At 42.5% G+C, this 27,537-nt stretch overlaps 1 protein-coding gene across 2 annotated transcripts in view; it reads left to right on the top strand.

The window, feature by feature from the left end:
- The first annotated feature begins 447 nt into the window (after window positions 1-447).
- Window positions 448-27,537, top strand: part of DEK (DEK proto-oncogene) — a 33,758-nt gene continuing 6,668 nt past the window's right edge. Inside the window, exons 1-8 of one of the 2 annotated variants that reach the window (XM_083187855.1) lie at window positions 448-820; window positions 15,958-16,162; window positions 16,576-16,674; window positions 19,625-19,734; window positions 20,318-20,412; window positions 20,517-20,637; window positions 24,942-25,142; window positions 25,229-25,367. In XM_083187855.1, the coding sequence (XP_083043981.1) occupies window positions 806-820; window positions 15,958-16,162; window positions 16,576-16,674; window positions 19,625-19,734; window positions 20,318-20,412; window positions 20,517-20,637; window positions 24,942-25,142; window positions 25,229-25,367 (985 nt within the window). In that variant the 5' untranslated portion in view covers window positions 448-805. Of the gene's footprint in view, window positions 821-15,957; window positions 16,163-16,573; window positions 16,675-19,624; window positions 19,735-20,317; window positions 20,413-20,516; window positions 20,638-24,941; window positions 25,143-25,228; window positions 25,368-27,537 lie in introns of those variants that run through there. The other variant, XM_083187856.1, reaches the window with a different exon arrangement.

Here is a 27,537-nt window from a genome sequence, read left to right on the forward strand (position 1 = left end):
CTTTGCAGGGATAGGCTACTTTTGGAGCCCTGTCCCTGCGCCCTCACATTTGATACGTCCGTCCCGCCGATGTGGTCGCATTTTGCAATGCGATCCTGGGCAGTATTAATACTCCACCCAGATCTTAATGCGATCTTGGTAAAGGAAGCCCTAGGGCTGCTATAGTCCTAGAAGTTCTGACTTCCATACAAAAATTTTTGCAACACATAATCCAGTCTCCTGGAGTGATGGCAGCATATTTCTCTCCCGGGCATTTGGAAGAGGTTGTGCTTTAAATGCTTCATGTCTCTCCTTCCGGGGCAGATTATCTCCTCTCCGAGAAGACGCCTCACGCCGCGGCATCTTCACATGCTTGCTGTAAACATCATGGAGGAAAGCAGCCCCTCTAGATACATCCCCCCCCCCCCAAATACCCGCTTTGCTTACAGCCGGCTCCCCACAACCCCCCCGTCTGGCGTCTACCAGTGCCCACGCATGACATCAGTGCGACGCGAAGGGCGACACTCCAGTCCCGTCCCGGCCGTGTGCGTCCTCCCATCCCGGCGCGGCATCAGCAGCTCCTCCTCTCCCTCTGTGGTTGGTCGCTGCTTTCCCGCTTTGCTCTGACACCGCCATTTTAAATACAAAATAAATATTATACAGCTGCAGCCACCGCTGCGCAGTTACAGTACGGAACCGCGTCCTGTCACACACGCACTGTCCATCTCCCCGGAGGCCGCAGGAAGCTCCCATACTCCGGCTCTCACCCCTAGTTCCCGCCGAGCTTCGGAACACCCGCCCGGCTGCACCTTCTCGTCTACTGTGTATGCCCGAGCACAGGGTGAGTGTCTGTGTACTGTGTGTAGGTGTGTCACCCGCTGCGGGGCATGGGCACACCGCGCTGCCATATCTCTTGGGGTGCAGGTGAGCCTGGATTCCCGCCATCAGCAGTAGAAGTGCCAGTATGTGCTGTGTGTGTAGTACCTGCCCTATGTACATCTATCAGTGCCTGGCTGGTACACAATATCTATTTACCTTTTGTATGTTGTGCATCATGTGTTTTGTTGCCTCACGACATCTGAAACACAAACATGACATGTTTGTAAACCATGTTTTCTCTCCAGATCCTGCAGATAACTTCTCACATCCGTAATGCCTGTGCTGCTGCAGGGGTATCGGTGGCATGTTGGCAGCTCTCTCTGTAGCTATACTGATAGAATTCGCTACCCATCTCCTGGGGGTATTTGCAGATCTTTTTAATTGCTAAGCTAACAACACTTCAGATGACAGCTCTCCCCTAACAAGTGATATAAGGGTATTAATCACAGAAAAGGGTGACTGGGATGATTGCCTGCAGATCACCTTCAAAACTCCAGCATTTTATGTACGTAGCGATTTAGGACTATTTTCTAAGTGATCTGTCTAGATCGCTTAATGGGCATACACATGGGGAGATGTTGGTGGACAATGCAGGTCATTCAGGACCACTCAGCACACAGTGCTGAGTGTTCTGTCCGGGCCTGCATTCTCCAGTGAGAACATGGGCCCTGATCGGCGATTAACTAGATTTAGCCAGCATGCTAGATATTAATCCTTGTGTGATAGCGACGCAAGGGGCAGTGCATCACCATGGCACCTACACACTGAGTGATGTAGGGGCATTTTGTAAGCAATCTAGTGAGCTTGCTTAGAAAAGAGCCCAATAGAAAGTAAGCACTGATCAGTCCGTGTGTACAGGCCATAGCGATGACCTGTGCGTCACTATAGCTTGACTTCTAGTCAAATCGCCATTGTTCTCGCCAGTGTACATTGGTCCGCATGGATCCCTCAGCACATATCGCTGCTGTAGTGCATGTGTGCTGAGCAATCTGTGCTTAAGTTCCTCGCTGTTTATACGGGCCTTCAGAGTGACCGTATATTTCTTAACTTTATCTGTTATGATAAATTGCAACAAACACACAGAGGGAATCCAATTAGCTGCAGTTCTCTGGGCTAGGAAAAGCTTTGGGTTTCACTACCAAGATGATTCTATTCAATAAAATAACCTTTACCCCACGAAAATAGTAGTGTAATGTGTGCCAACCCATTAATTCCACATAAATTCAGAGTCCTTGGGTTTTCCCCTCCTAAACTTTTTTTTTTTGTGGTTGACTTTTCCTTCACTTTTTTTTTTTCACCGTGTTAAACATGCAAGAAAACCATTTGAATTTCACCCTGTTTTGCCGAGAACACACACCTTTTTTCACCGATCGGCAGGCGGGACTTTGAATACCACCTGCCAGTATGCAGGAGGCAAAACGCAAATGGGCTGGGATGTACCGACAGTCATGACCCTGGCTGCACAGGGTCATGTATAACCTTTATGTCCCCATGCTAATGCCTCGCAACATTCCTGATTATTTACAATCTGGTGATGAGTTCTTTCCCTATACACCACCATTGTTATATTAATAATGCAGGGGGGGGGGGGGGACTCACTACACCCCTCCCTCCTTTGATGAGCATTAAGATAAATCTGATCTTGTCACCTGTCAGAACTGTGTGTTTGTTCTAGTTCCACCTGGTGTCAGATAGACTTGTACGACCTGCATTGAGAGCAGTCTGTGCTACTGGGAATACTATTTGCATTGCTTAGGGAAAGGTTGATGCCTTGCTATATTTACAAGGGATTGGGTCTCCAGTGGCTATTAGTGAAATTGAATCAGGCTGTTTGTGCTTTCCAAAGTGAATGCTGTGATACACTTACAGAATACATAGTAGATATTTTAATAATTTAATTTATATAATGCTTTTCTCCTGCAGTACTCTGTTGCTTTACAGGCAAAAAACATAACCCATAGTTAAGCAGCCCATACACGCTGCGATGCGGGCTGTCCGATGTGTGCTTTGAGGTGCGTGCTCCCGCGGCACCTCATCGCACAGTACAAAAAGTATGTGCTTGCACATACTTTTTGTACTTCGTTTTCATCGCATTGCATGCACAGGCAATGCAATGTGATCCGTGCTAGTTAAGCACGGAAAGCACGCCCGTATCGGGACATGTATGGGCGGCTTAAGTATATTTGTTAGTACAAGTTGAGTCTCCCATAATTAGAATGCTTGGGACCAGAAGTATTTCTGATATTGAATCCCCCTGTATTTTGAAAAATTGTCATGTCCTGAAAAATTGGGCATGGGATCCAAGTCTAAACAGAATTATTATAAACCTTATATAATGCTTTCTGTACTTTACATTTAAACAGTAATAAAACAAATCTGGGTAACAACAGACCAATAAAGAGGTTAGAATGTATTTGTTTCACATACACCTTATACATACACAGCGTATTTCTAACATATTTGTCATACTTATGCGCATTAAGTTTGAATATGACTTCTTTGCTTAAAGTAATTATAAGGGAAAATAAATATTGGGTACTTAAGTATTATCTGGGCACCCGATTAATTTTTTTGATCGGGTTGGAAAGATCGGGTCGATCGCATCGCATGCAACCAAATCGCATGTGATCGATGCGATTTTTACATTGGGTCCAATGTTAAATGCCCCCCAGACCCCAATTTTTTATTGTATACCCACCCTGTTCATAACCCCACTATCCAAGTGGGCATGGAGTTGATTTTATATAGTGTGGCGAGCGCAGCAAGCCACCGAGCCCAAAGCGTGGCGAGGGGACGCGGAATACATGTTAAGTAATCCGCGGGTGCTTGCCACACTATAAAAAATCAACTCCATGCCCACTTGGATAGTGGGGGTATGAACAGGGTGGATATACAATAAAAAATGGGGTCTGTGGGGGGCATTTAACCCCTTCCCGACATTTGACGTACATTTACGTCATGGCCGGGATGTACTTCCCGACGCATGGCATAAATGTACGTCATGGCTTTAAACTGTCACCGCGTCTATAGACGCGGTGACAGTTTGGAGATGTCTGCTGTCCCTGACAGCAGACATGTCCCAGCATGTCCAGGGGGGGCGGCGATGCCTCCCACCCGTCGGCGATCGCTGTGATTGGCTGTTCAAATGTGAACAGCCAATTACAGCGTTTTCTGTGTACCGGCGAATAACATTCGCCGGTGACACAGGGATCGGTGGTGATTGGTGCTGTAAAGTACAGCACCAATCACCACGGGGTGTAAGGGTGACACTGGTGTCACCCCACCTCACCCCACCCGCCCCCAAAGGCCGTGATTGGTCCGACGGACCAATCACAGCCATGGAGGGTGATTTAAACTAACGGTGACTGCACTGCAGACGCCATTCCGGTTTAGAATTGCGTGCAGTGCGGTCACCGTGCCTATCTGCCGTGATATACTGACCTGATCCTTGCAAATACTTACCTGATCACTGCTTGTAGCGTGCTGGATGCTTCCTGGATCTTGTGACTTCTTGTGACTTCCTGTGTTGTGCTGCTGCAGTGTGATAGAGTTATAGATAGAGAGAGATAGTGACAGAGAGTGCTATATTTTGTGTCTGCTGCCCCCCCCCCCCCCTGTTGTGCTGATCAGTATATCTGTGCTGATCAGCAACTTTTTGGGGGTGCTGGGTTTTTTTTTTTATATATATATATATACAGCTGTGCTGCGTGTGCAACTGACTGCTGCCCCCCCTTTTGTGCTGATCAGTATAAATTAACTGATTAGCAACTTTTTGGGGGTGCAGAGTTTTTTTTTTTTATATATATATACCTGTCAGTGCTGCTGCTGCAGTGTCATAGAGTGATAGATAGTGAGAGATAGAGAGATAGAGAGTGCTATATTTTGTGTCTGCTACCCCCCCTTTTGTGCTGATCAGTATATCTGTGCTGATCAGCAACTTTTTGGGGGTGCAGAGTTTTTTTTTTTAATGTATATACCTGTCAGTGCTGCTGCTGCAGTGTCATAGAGTGATAGATAGAGAGAGAGAGAGTGATAGAGAGTGCTATATTTTGTGTCTGCTGCCCCCCCTTTTGTGCTGATCAGTATATCTGTGCTGATCAGCAACTTTTTGGGGGTGCAGGGTTTTTTTTTTTTTATATATATATATATATATATATATATATATATATATATATATATATATATATATACCTGTCAGTTGCTGCCAGTTGCACTGTCAGTTGCACCAAAGGTTGTGCACCTGCTGCCCCTCACTGGTAATCAGTGTCGCATCAGTGATCACCTTTTTTTTTTTTGAGGGTGCTGTGGGGTCTTTTTTTAATTTTTTTTTTTTACACACACTGTGATTTTGTGGGTGTCCTGTGGCCACTGTGCGCTGATCAGTGACGTACATCACTGATCAGCTTTTTCGGCACAGGGTTGATCTATTTTTTTTTTTTTTTTTTTTGATCAAATTCCTGTTGCCTTTGAGCGCTGTTCAGTGACGGACGTTACTGACCAACATCTGTGCTTAATTTTTGGCGCAGGACCTTTTTTTTTTTTTTGCACTACATACACACTACACACTACATACCCCCCCCGGGTTGAAATAAAGTTTGTACCCCCCCTACACTATACACGTGTTGAAACATTTCACTACCAGAAACACAAAAATAAAAATGGCATCCCAAATGTCATCCCAGTCATCCAGAAGAATGTATTCAGCGGAGGAGGCATATGCCATGCTTGCCTCTGACTCTGACACAGCCAGTGATGCAAGCGGGGAATTTGAAGGATTAATCTTAAGCTCCTCTTCCTCCTCTAGTGATGAGGGACCCCCTCAAAGACGCCCCCGTAGAGCAGCTGAGACCCCCCCCCCCCCCCCCAATAATTGATCTCGTATGGACCCCACCACCAGACAATTTTGAGCCCCAGGTTCCTGAGTTTTTGGCCATCCCAGGAATCCAATTTGATTCCACAGGTCTCAGAGAAATTGACTTTTTCAAATTATTTTTCTCTGATGATTTTATAAATTTAATGGTGGACCAAACTAATTTATATGCCCAGCAGTTTATTGCTCAAACCCCCACGTCATCATTTGCTAGGTGGACCCCTGTAGATGCAGTAGAGATGATGACGTTTTGGGGTCTGGTGTTTCATATGGGCATAGTAAAAAAGCCAGAAATTAGGCAATATTGGAGTACAGATGTTCTGTACAGCACCCCACTTTACCGTATGGCCATGACCCGGACTCGTTTTGAGTTAATCCTTAAATTTTTGCATTACAACGATAATGCACAGTGCCCACCCAGAGATGATCCCACCTTTGACCGGCTATTCAAAGTCAGGCCGGTCATTGATCATTTCAGTGCCAAATTTGCAGAGATGTACATCCCAGATAAATTCATTTGCATAGACGAGTCCCTTATACATTTTAAAGGAAGGGTTAAATTCCGCCAGTACCTTCCCAGTAAGAGGGCAAGGTATGGCATAAAAATGTATAAGCTGTGTGAAAGCACCTCAGGGTACACCCACAGGTTTAGGGTATATGAAGGGAAGGATTCAAGAATTGAACCGCCAGAATGCCCCCCCTCCCTCGTAGGTGTTAGTGGAAAAATTGTCTGGGATTTAGTGCACCCCTTCCTGGATAAAGGTTATCACCTCTATGTGGATAACTTTTACACCAGCATCCCCCTGTTTAAGGCCCTTGGTTCAAGAGGTACAGCAGCTTGCGGTACTGTGCGCAAGAACCAAAGAGGCCTCCCAAAAACGCACATTGCCCAAGTAATGAGAAGGGGTGAAAGCAGGGCACAATCCACCGAAAATATGTTGTTGGTCAAATATAAGGACAAGAGGGATGTCCTTATACTGACAACAATTCACGGAGACAGTACCATCTCCGTCCCTGTACGAGGTACCAGTACCCACACCTCAAAACCTAATTGTATCCTGGAATACAATAAGTACATGGGCGGAGTGGATCTTTCAGATCAGGTACTGAAGCCGTACAGTGCCCTGCGGAAAACAAAAATCTGGTACAAGAAGCTGGCCGTGTATATCATCCAGATGGCACTGTATAACGCTTACGTGCTATTCCGTTCTACCAGCCAGAGGGGGACATTTATGCACTTTCAAGAGGAAGTCATAAAGGGCCTAATATTTGGGAACCAGCAGGCAGAGGGCCCCAGTACTTCTAGTACTGGCCCCCGTATTGTACCAGGGCAGCATTTTCCTGATGAAATCCCCTCCACTGGAAAAAAGGGCAGGACACAAAAAAGGTGCAAAGTTTGCTATAAAAAGGGAATAAGAAAGCAAACTATTTTCCAGTGTGACACTTGCCCCGACAAACCCGGCCTGTATAAAGGAGTGTTTTAAAATATACCACACATCTATGGATTATTAGGTTCATCATTTCACCGTGCTTCGGGGGTCTTGCTAATGCCACATAGCACCCACCATTCATTCCACCAGAATCTGAGCCGCAAAATCCAAAAATCACTCCTTCCCTTCTGAGTCCTGCCATGCACCCAACTGGTATTTTTTGGTCACATGTGAGGCATTGCCGTACTCGGGAGAAATTGGGGCACAGATTTTGGGGTGCTTTTTCACCTTCATACCTTATGAAAATGAAACATTTTGAGCCAGAACTGCATTTTTGTGTAAAAAAATGTAATTTTTCATTTGCCCAGTTGTATCAAAATTGGTGAAACCCCTGGGGGTTTGAAATGTACACTATACCCCTAGATGAATTCCCAGAGGGGTGTAGTTTGCAAAATGGGGTCACATGTGGGGGGGTTCCACTGTATTGGTGCTTTGGGGGTCTTGCTAATGCGACATAGCACCCACCAACATTCCACCAGAATCTGTGCTGCAAAATCCAAATATCACTCCTTCTCTTCTGAGTCCTGCCATTTTTTGGTCACACATGAAGCATTGCCGTACTCGGGAGAAATTGGGGCACAGATTTTGGGGTGCTTTGTCTCCTTCATACCTTATGAAAATGAAAAATTTTGAGCCAGAACTGCATTTTTGTGTAAAAAAATGTAATTTTTCATTTGCACAGCCCAGTTGTATCAAAATTGGTGAAACCCCTGGGGGTTTGAAATGTACACTATACCCCTAGATGAATTCCCTGAGGGGTGTAGTTTGCAAAATGGGGTCACTTGTGGGGGGCTTCCACTGTATTGGTGCTTTGGGGGTCTTGCTAATGCGACATAGCACCCACCAAAATTCAACCAGAATCTGAGCTGCAAAATACAAAAATCACTCCTTCCCTTCTGAGTCCTGCCATGCACCCAAATGGTATTTTTTGGTCACATGTGAGGCATTGCCATACTCGGGAGAAATTGGTGCACAGATTTTGGGGTGCTTTTTCTCCTTCATACCTTATGAAAATGAAAAATTTTGAGCCAGAACTGCATTTTTGTGTAAAAAAATGTAATTTTTCATTTGCACAGCCCAGTTGTATCAAAATTGGTGAAACCCCTGGGGGTTTGAAATGTACACTATACCCCTAGATGAATTCCCAGAGGGGTGTAGTTTGCAAAATGGGGTCACATGTGGGGGGGTTCCACTGTATTGGTGCTTTGGGGGTCTTGCTAATGCGACATAGCACCCACCAACATTCCACCAGAATCTGTGCTGCAAAATCCAAATATCACTCCTTCTCTTCTGAGTCCTGCCATTTTTTGGTCACACATGAAGCATTGCCGTACTCGGGAGAAATTGGGGCACAGATTTTGGGGTGCTTTGTCTCCTTCATTCCTTGTGAAAATGAAAAATTTTGAGCCAGAACTGCATTTTTGTGTAAAAAATTAAATTTTTCATTTTCACTGCCCAGTTGTACCACAATTGGTGAAACCCCTGGGGGTTTGAAATGTACATTATACCCCTAGATGAATTCCCTGAGGGGTGTAGTTTGCAAAATGGGGTCACTTGTGGGGGGTTCCTAACTTTTAGCATCTTATGGTGCCTAGAAACCTACATGGTGCCTAAAAAATAATCTCATAAAAAGGAGGCTCCAAAATCAAGTAGGTGCTCCTTCTATTATGAAGCCTGTGGTTTGGTCACCGTGCACACTAGGGCCACATATAGGATATTTATGAAAACAAAAGAATTGGGGGAATCAATTTTTAGTCACATTTCTCTAGTAAAATCTACTGTGTTCCTTAGAAAAATGTATTAAAATTGAAAATCTGCAAAAAAAAATGAAATTTTGAAATTTCACCTACACTTTGTTTTAATTCCTGTGAAACACCTAAAGGGTTAACAAACTTCCAAAATGCTGTTTTGAATACTGTGAGGGGTGCAGTTTTTGAAATGGCATCATTTATGGGGGTGTCTCACATACAAGTCCCTCCGTCACATCAGAACTGAACTGGTCCCTAAAAAAATCAGTGTTTGAAATTTTCTTGAAAATTTGAGAATTTGCTATTCATATTTTAAGCCTCCTAGTGTCCAAAAAAATTAAAAGGAGGTTGAAATAATGATGGCAACATAAAGTAGACATATGGTCTATGTTAGTTATTAACTATTTTGAGTGGTATGATTATTTGTCTCACAAGCAGAAAATGTAACATTTTGAAAATTGCAAAATTTTCAATTTTTTTACGACATTTTGGTATTTTTCACAAAAAACACAGACTGTATCGACGAAAATTTACCACTAACTTGAAGTACAATCTCAAAATCACTGGGATAAGTAAAAGCAAAAAAAAGTTATCCCCACTTAAGTGATACATGTCAGATTTGAAAAAAAGGGCTCTGTCAGGAAGGCAAAAACAGGCTGCGGCGGGAAGGGGTTAACATTGGACCCAATGTAAAATCGGGTCTCAGGGACCATTTAACATTGAATCCAATGTAAAAATCGCCTCCATTGCATCGCATGCGATTTTGCGATCTACCCGATTTTTCCGAAAAAATCGGGCGCCCAGATATTACATAAGTACCAAATATTGTCCACATAAATTTGATATTGTTAATGCAATGATATAATTGCTTACCATGTGATAGATAGATATATATATCTATCTCTATATCTATCTATCTCTATATCTATCTATCTCTATATCTATCTATCTCTATATCTATCTATCTCTATATCTATCTATCTCGATATCTATCTATCTATCTCGATATCTATCTATCTCGATATCTAGATATCTAGATGTATATCTAGATATATATATATATATATATATATATATATATATATATATATCTCTATATATATCTCTATATATCTCTATATATATATATATATATATATATATATATATATATATATATATATATATATATATATATATATATCTCTATATATATATATATATATATATATATATATCTCTATATATATATATATATATATATATATATCTCTATATATCTCTATATATATATATATATATCTCTATATATCTCTATATATCCAAATCTCTATATATCCAAATCTGCCGGCACTCCAAACATAGTAAACAGCAAGCCCCGGTGCCCAGAGTAAAGCAATACACCAGGTCCAAATAATAGCACTCGAGAGGCAGTTTTTTGATGAAAAAAGGATGTGTTTTAAATGCCAAGCTTTCGGGGTGTAACCCCCTTCGTCAGGACACAATCCTACAGCAAATAACCAATGCACCAAACAACGTTTAAATACCTCACCAAGTGACACTTACCATGCCTCCACGCTGGGACGGGCGGACCGCACTGACCGGAAACCGTCATCCGTGAATGCACATCTGGGAACGCGGCGCTCCAGGGTTGCTGAGCAACCACTGTGCTTGCGTACCACGGCAGCCATTACACGGAACATCCGTATCAGGCGCGTCAGTCCGTACAACAATACCAGTACATGGGGCCGATGTGGCACAGCGTATGGCAGGTCATCTACACCAACCGGGTATACACCACTGTTTCACACGGGCTCAAGTGCCGCAAGCGGTCACATATAGCCAGAGATCTACAGCGGATGTAAGCGCACTGCAGCGTATCAAACAGGCTCAAGTGTTGCTAGGCAACAACCTATAGTCTGCTTTCCACGTTAAGTGCTACCCGGGGCGTGTATACCTCACCAGACCATGCTCACAGCAGCCTGTGAAAAGGCATAAAAGAATAACATACATTGTACACAATATAAATGGATTAAATATAAACAAACATATATACAAACACACAAATACATCAAAGATAGCAGAAAATTTACATAAGCGCATTCCAATTAATTTTATCGTTTAATCCCTTAGGGTATATGGTATCGAGGCGGTAAATCCACCTTGATTCCATAAGTAAGAGGCGCTTCGCTCTATCCCCACCCCTAGGGGAATCCTGCACATGATCGATCTTGAGGTATTTTAAAGAGGACAAGGGGTGACCCATCGCTTTGAAGTGGCGCGCCACAGGTTGATCAATGTCACGCCCAGAAAGTGACAGATCGATAGCAGACCTGTGCTGCGCCATGCGCTCGCGGAAAGTCCTAGTGGTTTGACCCACATAGTAATATCCGCAAGGACAAATGATCACATATATAACGAAGGACATTTTGCATGTTAAAACAGAGCGTATCGTATATTCTTTACCACTATGATGGTGTTTAAAGCTCTTGCATGCCACCAAGTGCCTACAGGTGGCACAATTGAAGCAACTATAACAACCTGGCGGTTTCACATGTACATTGGGAGCTCTGGGGCAGTCGAGACCGGTAACGTCAGTTTTCATTAGACGGTCCTTGAGGTTCTGTCCTCTTTTAAAAGCTGCCACTGGGCGTACAGTGTGGAAAACGGGCAAGTCGGGTCGCTTTTAACAATGGGCCACAAGGCCTTGGAGGCATAATGTAGAACAGGGCTGGCGACAGAGTAGGTCGAGGTCCAAGGTAAAATGTCAGCAGAGCTTTTTTCTTTAGTCTGAAGTAACTCTGCTCTATTCATGGACATCACCTTGGACTTCTGCCTCTGCAACAATGATGCATCATAGCCGCGGGTGATAAATTTGATGATGAGATGGTCCAGACGCTCAGATATATATATATATATATATATATATATATATTATATATATATATATATATATATATATATATATATATATATTTTTAGAATAGGTTAAGTTGTTTGTTTGCTATGTGAAAAATCAATTAATAATTACTCAATTAAAAAGAAATAATAATTTCTATATGCTGGACCATGAGAAAGCAAATGTTTCACTATCTTGTTCTAACTAACAACAACAAAAATTCTAATAAAGCAGACATACAATTTGCTCTATTTACTAAGCCTTCAATGGAGATAAAGTACCAACCAACCAGTTCCTTACTTATTTTTCATACACAGCCTGTAGTATGGCAGTTAGGAGCTCATTGGCTGGTACTTTATATCTGCACCAGGGTCATTTCAAGAGAATAGGAGGGCTGTGTGCACCCTCCTCCAACTATATATTGTCTCTTAATACATTTTTTTTCCTCTCCAATGTACATATGACGTCCGACAAGTTGTCAAGTTTACTGGTTGCAGGACCTAGTGCTCCTATCACATAATTTACTCTTTACAAATGGATAATTAACATCAGTGGGTTGTCCACCCCTCTTCTCTGGCTGTACCTTTTTATCAAATGATTTAGTCACTTCTGTAGCTTACTTATAATACATACTTATAATTAAATACAATATCCAGGTTAGGATATTGTGCAGAGTGAAATTACGCATATGAAACTAGCCTGCTTTATTGGCCCAGCATTTCAGTCCAGGTATCGAGCTGGGTTAAACCCAGGTTCTACCAAGCACACAGTGCAGTTTCAACTGGTAAGCTGTGTCAGTGTGACCTGGCATCAGTTCACAGCATACAAAGAGACTGTGCTTGGAGATGATCGCCTCTCAAAGTGCTGGCTCAGACCAGTCGGTAGTGATGTCACCAGGCTTGTAATATGCTGGGTCAGTCTGAAAGGGATGTCGGCCATTTTGCAACCAGGATGGACACATTTACAAAATTACAGGTGCTTTGCGATGTGAAAATGGTATTAGCAACTTACCATGGGTCTTAACTCTATTCTCTGTTGAATTGGGCACCTTTTTTTGTGTGTGTGTTGCTTTTTGGAAAAACCGCTTTCAATTGCTGTGGGGGGATGTTTTGCACTGTGCATCTGCTCTCCCTTAGGTATAGTTGTTAAAATTTGAGAATAGGTGGGCCAGTCTTATAGGGAGTTTTAGGATCTCTCAAGGCCTGGTTAATTGGCTTCATCCTGAAGGGGACTGCCACCTTCGTTCAGGTACCCTGTAGGTTTCCAAAAGCTAGCAGTTTTGCCGTAACTCGAAACATAAGAGAGATAACGTAATTATGTTTGGATTCTGCAGGAAAAGTTACTTTTAGGTGTCCAAATTTTGCGGTGATTCCTTACGGTTCCCATACACTTGTCCAATTTGTGCCAATTTTCACCCGATCCCGACAGATCGGGCCGAGAAATTGACCCAAATCGGAGGTGTTTGACATCCCTGTTGGGTCCGATGCGTGGTCCCGTGCACACCGGACCTGAGTCGGTGGTTGGACCTGCAACTTGGCCCCCTCAGCTAAAAATGCCAGCATCGCACACATTTTGTTATATACATTTAAAAAAAAGTTGTGTTTAAAAAAAAAAAGTGTATGTATGTCGCGAGGATGTGTGTGTATATATGTATATATGTATATATATATATATATATATATATATATATATATATATATATATATTGATGAATAAAATTGTTTGGCAAATTTCACACCTGCTTTTACAAATTCACTTGGCACTCAAAGGCTCAAATGGTTGATAAACACCCATGATATGTCAAATAAACAAGCCAGGGTTGATTCCCCCACCCCCAATACATGCTCTCGACACACACATTATCTATATCTGTCTCTCTGTCTCTGCCCTCATAGTTTAAGGAAGCAGCACCTCTGAGGGATCCTCTGTTAGATAGGATCCAGGAAATAGAAATGAGAGAAAAGTGGGGGTTTCAGAGGGCGCTACTGTAACACAACAGTTAAGGTAAAAAAAAATTGTATTTATTTATTTATTTATTAACAGTTTCTTATATAGCGCAGCATATTCCGTTGCGCTTTACAATAGCAGACAGTGATACAACAAAACAGGGTATTTACAGACAGTCAAAATGTAGGAGGGCCCTGCTCGCAAGCTTACAATCTATAGGGAAATAGGCATTGATACATAAGGATAGATACTGTATTCTTTATTGCATCGATTCCACCAGAATGCAAGGTTCTATGACTGGTTCTGGAATTTGATAAGCTTGCCTGAAGAGATGAGTCTTCAGGGAACGCTTATAGGTTTGGAGACTGGAGGAGAGTCTTATTGTGCTTGGGAGGGCATTCCACAGAGTGGGTGCAGCCCGAAGAAAGTCCTGCAGTCGGGAATGGGAGCGGGTAATGAGTGTGGATGAGAGACGCAGATCTTGGGAGGAGCGTAGAGGTCGTGTTGGATGATATTTTGAGATAAGAGAAGATATGTATGCTGGTGTAGTTTGGTTTATGGCTTTGTGTGTAAGTAAAAGAATTTTGTATTGAATACGGTAGAATACAGGTAACCAATGAAGTGACTGACAGAGTAGCTTTGCAGACGATGAACGTCTGGCTAGGAAGATTAGCCTTGCAGCTGCATTCATAATGGACTGTAGTGGTGAGAGTCTGTATTGGGGAAGGCCAATAAGGAGACTATTGCAATAATCAATGCGTGAGATGATGAGAGCATGGATTAGAGTTTTTGCAGTGTCTTGTGTAAGGTATTTAATACAAGTGCTACGAATATAATTTCGCATAAAATACCCTATCCTGGTTTGACAAATAAACAAATAATTGTACAAATATACAGTTTCAGGTGTAAAGATGTATAGCTCAAATAAAATTCACAAAAATGCACAACTCTGATGGGTTGATTGTGGAAATCCCAACGTGTTTCGTCATCTCATGACTTCATCAGGGGCAACTTCATCAAGAGAAACTCAGCAATTGATAAATCTATGCAAATCCGAGTCAAGAATGAATTTCACATTTGATAACCAAGTAGACAATGTCCGATAGTAGCAAAAGAGTGTGAATTCTCTCCAGCAACTACAGATGTTAGGCTCAGCGGAATGAGACCCACACAAATAATGATGTCCTAAGGGAGTGTGCATGCAGCTTGAATCCACCTTTTTTCATGTGTGTGTATCAGAAGCAGTAGTTAAAATGTGTATTTTTTTTTCTTTTGCATAGAACGCTATTTGGTGCTTTTATCTAACGGGTTCTTACTACATGTTGAGGCAGATTCAGTTAGCCATTAACTGCTCACATTGCTCAATTTTTATTTTATTTTTTCCCTGGTAGGCAGCGAATCGGGAGCATTGACTACTGGCCAATGTGTATGCTTTTAAAAAAGTGCCGCTGCTTTTTACCCTAAATATAATCATAAGTGGTACACCAATCTGTAATAAATCAGCAAGAGACAACCTAGTTTTCAATTCTATACCAAACAACCTGCTAATTTTAATGTGACTTCTGGGAGATTATAAGTAGAAGACTGGAACAGGCACAACATAATACTTCAGGGAGATTTCCATCTGTCAACCTGGTTTTTTTTTTTATTTGTTTTTTTGTAATGAGAGAGAATGTCTGTGGAACCAATAAACAACTTAGCAGCAGTTATAACCAGGGCAGCCTAAAGGCTTCTCACCGTGATTTAATAATCAAATAATTCAGAGAATTAAGTATTTGTATAAAATCTATGCATAAAATTTAGTCTTTAACTTCTAAACTTTGTTCATAACAATATGTTAGTCATGGATTTCTTCTATTTACTGTATAATTTCATAAATGAAACCCCAGATCGGTAACCCGGACTTTTCTCTTAATAGGCATTTTGGGGCCAAGCCTTATTAAAGGTTCTTAATTGTTTTTTAGGGAAACTTTAAAAAAAAAAAAAAAAAATTTCACATTTTAATTAAAACCGAAAGCCCAAATTCCAACGTCTCAGTGAAGCTTGAAAGCGCCTTTGCGAGCAAGCCACTCTCCAATTGTATTTTTTTGCTTCTTGTGCCTGATAAATACTGCTGTGCTCCAAATATATGCAGGTGTTGCTAATTTTCACTTTTTTTTTGTTCAGATGAAGAAAAAGTCTCCTGCCAGTGACACTCCTAACAAAGAGGAGGAACAGGACACTGTCGAGCAGGCCACAGAAGACAAAGACACAGAAAAAGCAGATGCTAATGGAAGTGAGGGAGAAAAGGAGGAGGAGGAGAAGGAGAATGATAATGATGAAGACAATGATGATGACGAGGAAGATGATGATGATGATGAAGAGAAAAAAGGTGTGGGAAGTTATCAATTGAAAACAAAGATTTTGAGCTGTATAAACTGGCCATACAGTGTACTAACTTTCATCCAACTAGTTTATTGTCACCAGATTTTCTTTCCAATCAGCTTCCATTCACCAGAAAACAAACGGTCATTCAGGCAAGTTGTTTAAATCAAACCGATTTATTCAAATTGTCTGACCGACCATTTTTGTAGGAATGTTGGAAACCATAAGTTTATGTATCCTGTGGATAACAAATTTAGGGATGCCAAATGGAATAGTGCAGAACAGGCCTCTGCAGACTTGGCTGTTATATTCAGGCTATAAACTCCCAAATAGAGAATAGAGTTTGTCTTACATTTACATGGGTGCGTTGACTGTTTTTAAATTGTAGTTATTACTTTTTTTTTTTTTTACTCCCTCCAGAAAAGAGTCTTATTGTTGAGGGCAAAAGAGAGAAAAAGAAGGTTGACAGACTGACCTTGGAAATGACAATCATGAAAAAAGAACCAGAATTATCTGAAGGTAAGACTGCATTTAAGGTTAATGTCTAAGGAACGTTTTCTCATATGCAGTATACAAAAGTGAATTGTTGTGTACCTTTTTATCCTTCTGTCCTGCTTGTCACACGTCTTCAGTTTCAACCTACAGTTATCCTGCTTCAAGTAACCATGAAATGTAGTCAAAATAGGCAAACCTCAGTCATTTAGGCTGACCTGCAGACAAGGCGGGGGGGGGGGGGGGGGGGGGGGCGGTTCTTCTGACACATAAATCGGGGTTTGACAAGGAGCCCGACAAACTAAAAACAGGCACGTCGAAGGCGCATGCCAAAGATTTACACCGTAATGCCTATTGCACGTGTCACACCCATTACATATCTTACCTCATGCCATAATGCCCATTACACGATATACCACATGCCGTAATACCTATTGCATATTATACCACACGCTACAATGCCCATTACATGTTATACCGCACACTGTAATGCCCATTACATGTAATACCACTGGTGCCGGAAAGGGTCCCGGCAGTCGGGATACCGACAGTCATTACCCCGACGTTGGGATCCCGACTGTTAAAACAGCCGTCGGTTTCCTGACGGTCGTCGGCTATTTTCCCTTGTGGGGGTCCACGACCCCCATAGAGGGAGAATAGAATAGGTGGCGAGCGTAGTTTTCCACCGTGCCTGCAGCGTGGCGAGCCCGCAAGGGGCTTTGTTGCGCTGGCCACGCTGTCTGACACCGGCCAGTCGGGATAATGACTGTCAGGATCCCGACTGTTGGTGAAACATACCACACACCATAATGCCTATTACAGATTATGCCACATAATTGTTACTTGCCTACATGCTCGTTGCTATGGGTTTCTTGCTTGATGCCAGGCAGGGGCAAATCCAGAAAAAAAAGACAGGGGGAGGTAACAATATAGGGCAAGGGGGTGGTTAGTGATGCCAGGGGGAAAGAGAGAGGAAGAGCTGGGAGTGGAGAGACAGAAGGGCGGAGGGGAGAATGAGAGCAGATTAGGGAAGAGCAAGAAGGAGCACGGAGAGAGACCTGCATCACTGTAAACACTGCCAGTACGCCTATGACTGTTCCTCTGAAGAATACCTCCCCCATCCCCTTTCACAATATAAGCACATGGGAAGATCACTGTAAGGGGCTGAAGGGTCCATCACTGGATCAGTAGTAGAAGCTGAGAAACGGCCTCATAGAGCGGCAGCAGGGGGAGATCCTCTCCCCAAATCATCCTGGGCTGCTTTGCACCACACCCCTCTCCCCTTTCCCCGGCTCTATCCGTCCCTGCCTAGAGCAGGGGGTACAGGGCAGAGTGGTGGACAACTCACCCGGCTGCCGCTATATCAGAGCAGATGTGGATATTTCAAAACTCAAGGCGGCTCACTCCTGATTGTCTGCTGAACCACCTCGAGTTTTGGAATAGCCACACCGTGGACCTGCTCTGATACAGCGGCAGCCGGGCAAGTTGTCCACCACTTTGCCCGGCTGCTGCCACTATCGCAAGCCACCACTCTGCCTGGGGAGATCTGCTTCCTGCCAAATCTGGCTCGCCAGGAAGCAGAATCTGGTCGCCGGGGCGACCTGGCCCCTGAGTATTGTCGAGCCCTGATATAAATGTCTAAAATATTTCACTAAATTGGGCAGTATACAGTAGTGCATCGGTGCCTTGTGGATAGCCCACTGGATTTACTGTCACAGATGATCAAAGAATCCACATATGTTCTGACATAACAAACCTAAACTAGATTTTTAGCACAGTCCATTGGTGAATTTGTACAGCTTGCCATGGATCCCCAGAGATTTGCATACACAAGTCTCCAAATCTCTTTCTGTCCCTATTCATCAGAGTGGTCCTGGACAGAGGTCACCAGGTTCAGCAGCAATGCCTTGCTATATCAGTGCAGGGTTTGGTGGTCCTGGACAGAGGTCACCAGGTTCAGTAGCAATGCCTTGCTATATCAGTGCAGGGTTTGGTTGGTTAATTTCATTGTTCAGGATTACTTAAGTTGTGGAAAGTGCGGTGAGTGAATCATTTGCTGTGCACACTAGACATCCAGGAAGAGGAGGATCTGCTGAGCCTGCTTAGGTATTATTATATGTGTAGATGTTCTTGTATAGCTCAGCAAATTCCTTCGCGCTTTACATTTGGAAACTATAATAAAACAAACTGGTTAGTTACAGACAGAGAAAAGGTAGAAGGGCCCTGCTTACAATCTCAGGTTAGACTCTTTTGTACTGATTTTGCTAAGCTGCCATTTGTCAAAACTCCGATTAAAAATTAAATGTTAAACCAGCATGGTTTCGTTTTTATTTATTTTTCATTTTATATACATTAGTCAAAGCTGCTAATCATCTGCTGCTTTAACAGACAGTGGCTTAATACTTTTTATCCCTTTACCTTTTTAAAAGGGATATAGTTATATTTGTCTAAGGTCCTCCTCTTACTGTGCAGGGAAACCGTGCAACTAGGTAAATCAAGCCTGTTAGTAGTCACTGGGGAAATTGGTGGCTAGAGTCCTATGGGTGGGTAAGGGCTGGGTCAAGTGGGGATTATTGCAAGCAGTGATGCGCCACTAGTGCCATTGTGGGGTTGTCAACTGTTTTTCATATAAAGGGATGTCTTTGTTTCCTCCTGACTTCTCTGTCACAAATATAGCTTGGATGATATTGCTCTACGTGTTCAGCGTCAAATCCTGAATTGGTTTCTTGCTTTGAGAAATTACAGGAAATGTGGGCAGAGTGAATTGGTCTTGTGAAGACCTTTTACAATGAAAATAGCGAGTGCAGACTTTATCCTGCCCTGCATCTAAATATAAGCCAATACTGTTGCGATGATAAATTTAAAAAATGTACCCCTTTTTGGGAGAATAGTTCCTATTTCAGTCGCAGGATTGGTTACAATTTGTTAATCCCAAACAGCATTTATTTTTTATTTAAATGAGACTTTTCCGTTCTAGGAAAGGGAGAAAAGCTGTGCGATATCGAGAGAATTCACTATTTCTTGAAGAAGAAGAAATGTGAAGAGTTGCGACTGCTACATCGTCTGCTTTTTAATCGATTTGGCACAGTAAGTGTTGAATGAAAGGAAACAAACTATTGAGAATTCATCACTGATGGACACTGCATAAATACTTTTGCTTTTCTGCGCATTGGTTTGCCGCCTTATTCGAATATACACTTTACCATAGATTCAACTATTACACGCAACCCACTGGAACCCGTCCTACCTGCTTTTGCGCATTCACTGTAGAGACCGTGGAATAATGTAGCATACAATTGAATCTGGTTGGACTGATAGACATAAGACTCTCATCTCCTTTAAAGAGTACCAACACTATAGTATTCATGCTTTTTGCTTTGATAGTTAAGTCGAACATCAGTAGAATCAAATTCACAAACTACTACAATGGACTTGGACTAAATGGCTAGTATGTGAGGCCAGATTTACACACACGTGCCATATGGGCATTTTATATGAAGCTACAGTAGTACATACTGATGGATGTTTGGTGACATGATTACAACAATACAAAGAAGATACTTTTAAATTTTTAAAGTCAAAATATGACAGGAGCGGCTCTGGCTCGCCTGAAACTTTTACATTGCATTGCCATATATTTTAGATATTCATGCAATATCTTTTGCTGTAGGTTAACCTATTAAAAAAGACCATTGGCCAGTTCAACGGATTTGCCTTTGAGCAGGGAAGTGATCAATATAAAAAGAAGGAAGAGCTCCTTAAAAAGTACGTATTTTACTTTGGTAAACTTTAGCATCTTAAGAATTTTTAAGTTTCTTTGCTTTTTTTTCCCCCCAACTTGTTTACATAATTTTTTGTTTTCTTTCTAGGTCAAGGAAGGATGATTTAAAAAATATATGTGGTGTTCTTGATTTGGAAAGATCTGGTACAAATATTGAATTGATTTCCAAGATTTTGACTTTCCTCATGGAGCCGAAGTCCACAGGAAAAGTAAGAACAACAGTAAAGAACTATACTAGTTCATTTAGTGCAGGACAATGTTACATGGTTTCAAGAAATACAAATTCGTATTAGCGTCCGTATATACGTCCGCTAATACGAATGAATACGCCATCGGAAAATACAAAGCAGTCATTTTTGACTGCTTTAAATTTCCCTCCGGAATACCGATTTGCATAAGGCTATAACAGCTGTATGCATTCATATTCATTTGTATTAAGAATACGATAAATCGTATTCGTAATCTTCTTTATTTTTTTTTTATTTTTTTTTACTTTAAATCTTTATTTCAATTTTCATATACATACAAATCCTAAAAACATACAATGGTACAATAGTGCATCACATCATAAACTCTGTATACTAACTGCGCTGTTCAACTGCCCGCAGATAGACAAGGAGTTAGATAAATAGAGCCGAGCCATCTATTATGGCTTACATACATATGGCAGAAGGAGGTACTCGACTTTCCTAATACCTGGCGGGGAAGATGGGCATTTTGCCCATATTTGATTTGGGGCAAGGTCGTCTGGGGGATACCCCGTGCATACTTAGGTTAATCTCTAGCCTGCTCACTATCTTTGGTTTCCATTAAAGGCCCGGAGTCCACTGCCCATATAAGGGGCAAAGTAGAAGGAATACGGCTATCAATCGAAAATGGAATGTATACTTGACGTGGTTCCTAATCTGTCCCTGTATATTAATAAAATCCTGCCAATTTCCAGGAGTATTTGCTCATCACATCTATATGAATAGTATTATGATTGCAACATCGTGTCTGGTGCACATCTAAGTGTCATAATATAATGTGTGTGAGTTGATGTTTATCCATATCTCGTATTATCACATAAACAACATCATAAAGTTACTAAAGTGTCCATATTTATATTAAAGCTCTCTAAAGTGTACAACTCATTATTTATCAGTGTTGTGTGACCATGAGAAGGGAGATATGAAGTTAAGAGAAAACATTCGTATTCTTAGTAAATTTCCCCCATTATGTCTACTGATACAACTTTACCCCATATTGACCCTTAATACATCTACCCCATAGTTGTTAACAACTATGGAATATGTGTACGAAGACTTGGAGAAAGATCAAATGGATGCTGATAAAGTACCAGCCAATTGACCCTTAACTGTGTTATTCTTCAAACACAGCCTGTGACTTGGCAGTTGAGTACCAGCCAATCAGCGCTTATCTCCGTGTACTTTATCTCTTTCCACATTGGGTCTATGTACTTCACTTTGTAATGGGAAATGCTCTACCCACTTTACTGTAGCAGATTATGGTACTTGTGTAGTAGCACGGCGCCCATCGCATACCATTTGGCATGCGATATCGCGCGATGTTAACTAATGTCATACAATTTAAAAATTGTATGACATTGGATATGGCATACAATGCCATAAAATTCGATGGAATGTGATTTAAACTTGTATAAGCACCCTAATGGGTGCTTACAATGTTAAATGCACCCCCACGCCACCCCCCCCCCCCCCCCCCCCTATAAACGTGAACCCGAAGCGTGGCAAGCCCGCGAGTGGTGGCGGTACGCGTCCTACAACCTTTTCATACCCCCACTATCCGAGCCCGACGTGTGGCGAGCGCACGCGGATACCTGTGAAGCCCGCGAGGGGACGCGGATACCTGTGAAGGTATCCGCGGGGCTCACCACGCTTCGGGCTCGGTGGCTCGCCACACTTTATAAAATCAACTCCACGCCGACGTGGATAGTGGGGGTATGAAAAGGTCGGAGGAGGCGTACCGCCGCCCCTCGCGGGCTCGCTGCGCCTACCACGCTTCGGGTTCACGTTTATAGTGGGGGGGTGGCGTGGGGGTGCATTTAACATTGTAAGCACCCTTTAAGGTGCTTATACAATTTTTCATCGTATAGGGGGCAAAAATCGCATCGGGTGCATGGCATGCGATGCAATGAAAACATTGCGCGATCAATATCGGGGGCGCCATGATAATACACAAGTACCGATTTATAATATCATCTGCAGTAAAGGCCCCCATACACTATGACAGTGGTTCCCAAACTGTGTGCCTAGGCACCCTGGGGTGCCTCAGGACACTTGCAGGGGTGCCTTGGGTTGGTGGACCAGGATCAATTCATATTTATTTATGGTCAATGTACCAGGCAAAACCAGTGCTTGTGGCTGCCAATCATAATATATGTGGACAAACAGAAGCAAATCCTGTCCCTCACCAGATAACTGTGACATATAAACACAATGCACTTAATTTAATATTTTTTTTCTGAAGTTCTCGATAAGAAGCATTTGGCCTAGGGGTGCCTTGAAAATATTTTGATGCTCTAGGGTGCCGTGATTTAAAAAAGTTTGGGAACCCCTGCACTATGAGATTTATCTGACCTGTAAAACTGCATCAGATTTCTCTTGACCTTCCCCTGCAGTTTCCCAGGAGGCCTGCATACAATTTGACACTTGATGTGCCATTTTTTACATCCAATTTGAGTCAGATAAATCACGTGATTAATCTGACGCAATTTGGATGTGCCATGAGTTTTATCTTATGGGATGGCCCTAGGGAGTGGCCTGAACAGTGCTATATGAAGTAACTCCCAACCCCTTTTCTTTCTCTTCACATTTATTTATTTTATTTTTATTTTCAGTTTCTTATATAGCGCAGCAGATTCCGTTGCGCTTTGCAATTGTAGACAGTGATAAAACAAACTGGGTAACAGACAGAATTGGAGGAAGGAGGGCCCTGCTGCAAGCTTACAATCTATAGAAACATAGGAGGGAAACACAAGGACAGGCACCAGTAATAGCATAGCAGTCCCACCAAGTTACAAGTCCAGAAGGGAAGCTATATAATACATAAGTGCCTCAGAGGGTTATGCATGTGGTACTTAAATATGATAGGCTTGCCTGAAGAGGTGAGTTCTCAGGGAACGCTTGAAAGTTTGGAGGCTAGTGGAGAGTCTTTTTATTGTTCAGTGGAAGGGCATTCCATAGGGTGGGAGCAGCCCGATGAAAGTCCTGTAATAGTGAATGGGAGCTAGTCATCCGTGCAGAAGAGAGATGCAGATCTTGTGCAGAGCGGAGTGGTCGAGATGGGAGATATTTTGTGATAAGTAGAGAGATATATGCTGGTGCAGTATGGTTAATAGCTTTATATGCGAGTAGAAGTGTTTTATATTGAATACGGTAAGATACATGCAACCAATGGAGGGACTGGCAGAGCGGATCAGCAGACGATGAGGGTCTTGCAAGGAAGATCAGCCTAGCAGCAGCATTTAAAATGGATTGCAGTGGTGAGAGTCTATTCTTGGGAAGACCAGTTAGGAGACTATTGCAATAATCAATGCTGGATATAATGAGTGCATGGATAAGAGATTTAGTAGTGACTTGTGTGAGATGCGGTCGTATTTTGGATATGTTTTTATATGCATGTAACATGATTTGGAGATTTGAATGCGGGGAAGAAAGGACAGGTCAGAGTTGAGTATGACCCCCTAGGCAACAAGCTTGTGGGGGGGATTGTCGAGTTGTCAACAGTGATGGAGATATCGGGATGGTAACTGCTGTTGGCTGTGATAATATAGGTAATTCTGTTTTGGAAATATTGAGTTTGAGTTGGCGGGACTGCCAGGATTTCCTTGCCTCTATGCTCCTCCACTATGGTAGGGGTTAATGGTGCAAAAAATACAGTTACAATTAACACACAGCTTCCCCCTTCTGAAAAAACCATCCTAGCTGCTGCCTATTGATGTCCCGATTTTTATCCTGCAGATTTAAAGAAAGAAAGAAAAAAAACTCTTCTTCCAGATCCCACAGCCACATACATTTATATGTCTGAGGTGGATGCAGAAAACGGCATTATTTCTTTCTAATGATCCATACCCGTTATTTTGACAGGCTGTTATAAAGAAAAAAATATATATATATATATCGCCAATAGATATTTGTGTAAAAGCAATGTGTTTCCAAGCATAATAGTCATCCATGCCTATTCTCTACCTGTATATGCAAGAGCGCACAGGAGTGTAATATACTACATACTGAACAGTATTAGATATCCCCTATATCTGCCGTTATTCACACATTGGCCCTTATTCTGATTGAGTCGGACGGCTGCGTGTTTGAACGGATGGCCGATGTATTGTATTGTGTCTGCACATGTGCCTTGCACGTCCGAACACGGCGTGAATTCCGTGCAGAAAAGGATTGTACAAAACCATCCGAGCAGAGGATTGAGAGGGGCGTGAAGGGCTGTTTGGGCTCATTACCATAGTAACCATTTTCTATATCTTTTCTCTTAGCCATTGCCAAAATCCAAATCAAAGGCTCCAAAAGGTGGTAAGAAAGAACGTAGCCGCTCAGGATCTGCACGCAAACCCAAAACTCTGAAATCCAATGTGGTTTTGCCTGATGAATCTAGTAGTGAAGATGAGATAAAGGATAAAGAGTCTTCAGATGGTGAAAAAGAGAGTGAGGAGGAGGAGGTAGAAGAGGAGGAGGAGGTACTGTTGTTTATTTTACTGTCTACATTGCGCCACTCTACCCCATTCATTTGAGTATTTAGATTAATTTTAATTGCTCGTTCTAGCCACCAAAGAAAACGCCTAAAAAAGAGCGAGCTAAACCAAAAGCGACACCTAAACGTAAGAGAGATACAAAATCTGCAAACGTAAAGAAAGCAGACAGCAGTACTACAAACACAAAGACTGGAAGCAGCACCAAGAAAGGTAATTCAAGATTAAAGTCCAATATTAAGTCTTCCTGTGTACTTTTTGCATTGAACCACTTAAGGGTCTTTAGACAAGGGCTAAAGCGGCCGGGGCGATGTATTAACAGCCACCCAGGTGTTAAATGGCCCTGGCCGCATTGCCAGTTCAGGGCTAGCTTTGTCCTATCCCTACTGTAGGGACAACACTAGCCCTGCTGCTGACTTCAGGCTGCACCCAAGATCTCACGCATGCGCAGTGAGCCAGGCATTCGGAGACAGACCAGTTTTACTCTTGCAAAGTTGCTAAACCCGACTAAACTAATGGGCGTGATGCGAGAAATGCCTTTTGGGCTCCCAATTTGGGTAACTTTCACAGATTTCCGTTTGCTATACCGGTGGGGGCTGCAAGCTTAAACCTTTCAGGTCCAACGTCTAGTCAGGCACAACAGCCCTAACGCTAGTTAGTAGCAGATCCAATGGTGAGCCACTTTAATATAAAAGAACATTAATATCGCTCAACATTCATTGCAGACCTTTCTTGAATAAAAAAAAAATGACAATTAATTTAAACATTTAACTAGACTGTTTGAATTGCAAAAAAAATGTAACGGCAAAGGGTTTAAGGTCTTCTCCTGGTTAATTGCACCAAAACAAAGCAACAACCTATTTGCATCTTTTGGGTGCCATGTAGTGGCTGCCACTGGTAAAAGCAATTTAATTCTCTTTTGAATATGTAGATATTTGGTAGTATCCAATTACCACTGAATGCAGGTATTCGGCTCCCCGGGCCCATCCAATTAACCCCCGTAATAAATAGATATTGCTAAGAACATGGATTAAAATTAATCCTCCTGCCTTCACCACGTAAGATAGATCTCTATATCTATAGATATAGAATTTGTAGGGGCTCAGCACTCACTAAATTAACTGATATTAATAAATAGTGGAGATTTGGTTCATTAATTTATCAATGCATTTAAGGGAGGGCGGCAGGGACCCGGGACAAGGTCCGTTGCCACTGGTCGCACGAGCGCACCCCTGGCGGAAGCCGACCGCTGGCAGGGGCTGGCGATAGAACCGCCAGCCCCTGCATAGTTAAGGCCGGCTCCATCTGTACGTAGTAGACGGGCGCCCAATTTGCATAAGTACGGTAACTTAGGAAAATCTCATCGCATGGGCCATTTTAAGGGCGATACGATTTTCCTATGTAATTTATTCACTGCTCTGAATGCGATTTTATGGAGTGTGCGTTGCCATTACATTAGCTATACAATAATAGCATTTTATGACATACAATGATATTTCAGGCACCCCCCCCCCCCCACTATCCACGCCACCCCGACCGCAGGGCCATGGAACGTGTCCTGCGACCTTTTTATACCCCCACTATCCACGTCGGTGTGGAGTTGATTTTATGTAGTGTGGCGAGCCACCGAAGCATGTGCAGCTAGGGGACGCGGATTACTTTACATGTAATCAACTCCATGCGGATAGTGGGGATATGAAAAGGTCAGAGGATGCGTTCCGCCGCCCCTCTCCACGCTTCGGGGGGTGTGGGGGGGGGGTAGCCTAAAACCTCATTGTATGTCATAAAATGCTATTATTGTATAGCTAATGTAATGGCATCGCACACCCTATAAAATCGCATGCGATTTTGCGGGGGGTGCGATGCGGTTCCCCAGGGCTAAGGTAGCAGTGAATAAATTACATAGGAAAATCGCATCGCATGGCCAATGCTCTGCGATTTTCCTACGCAGAATAGCCCACTAAGCAAATTGCTTAGTGGACGCCTGTCTACTACATAAGTACCAGCTATGCAATATAGGTTAAAACAGGGTGCATGAAAGAATGTGACCACAATAAGACTAATTAAAAAATGAATCTAATAAACAATATACACTAAACATCAGCACTCACCTTTCCTAGTTTTGGGGTGCCCTATGGCTTGTGACCACATTGTTTAAACAGAATTTGTAGGGGCTCAGCACTCGCTAAATTAACAGATATATTTATAAATAGTGGAGATTTAGTTCATGAATTGATCAATGCCGATGTTTAGTGTATATTGTTTATTAGATTAATTTTTTAATTGGTCTTAATGTGGTCACATTCTCTCATGCACCCTGTTTTTATTTCATCGCTTATGTTAACCATTTCCCTAGATGATTAGTGACAGGTGTTTTGGTAAC

Source organism: Crinia signifera, chromosome 5, assembly GCF_055691185.1.
Source record: "Crinia signifera chromosome 5, ASM5569118v1, whole genome shotgun sequence".
NCBI classification, from domain to species: Eukaryota; Metazoa; Chordata; class Amphibia; order Anura; family Myobatrachidae; genus Crinia; species Crinia signifera.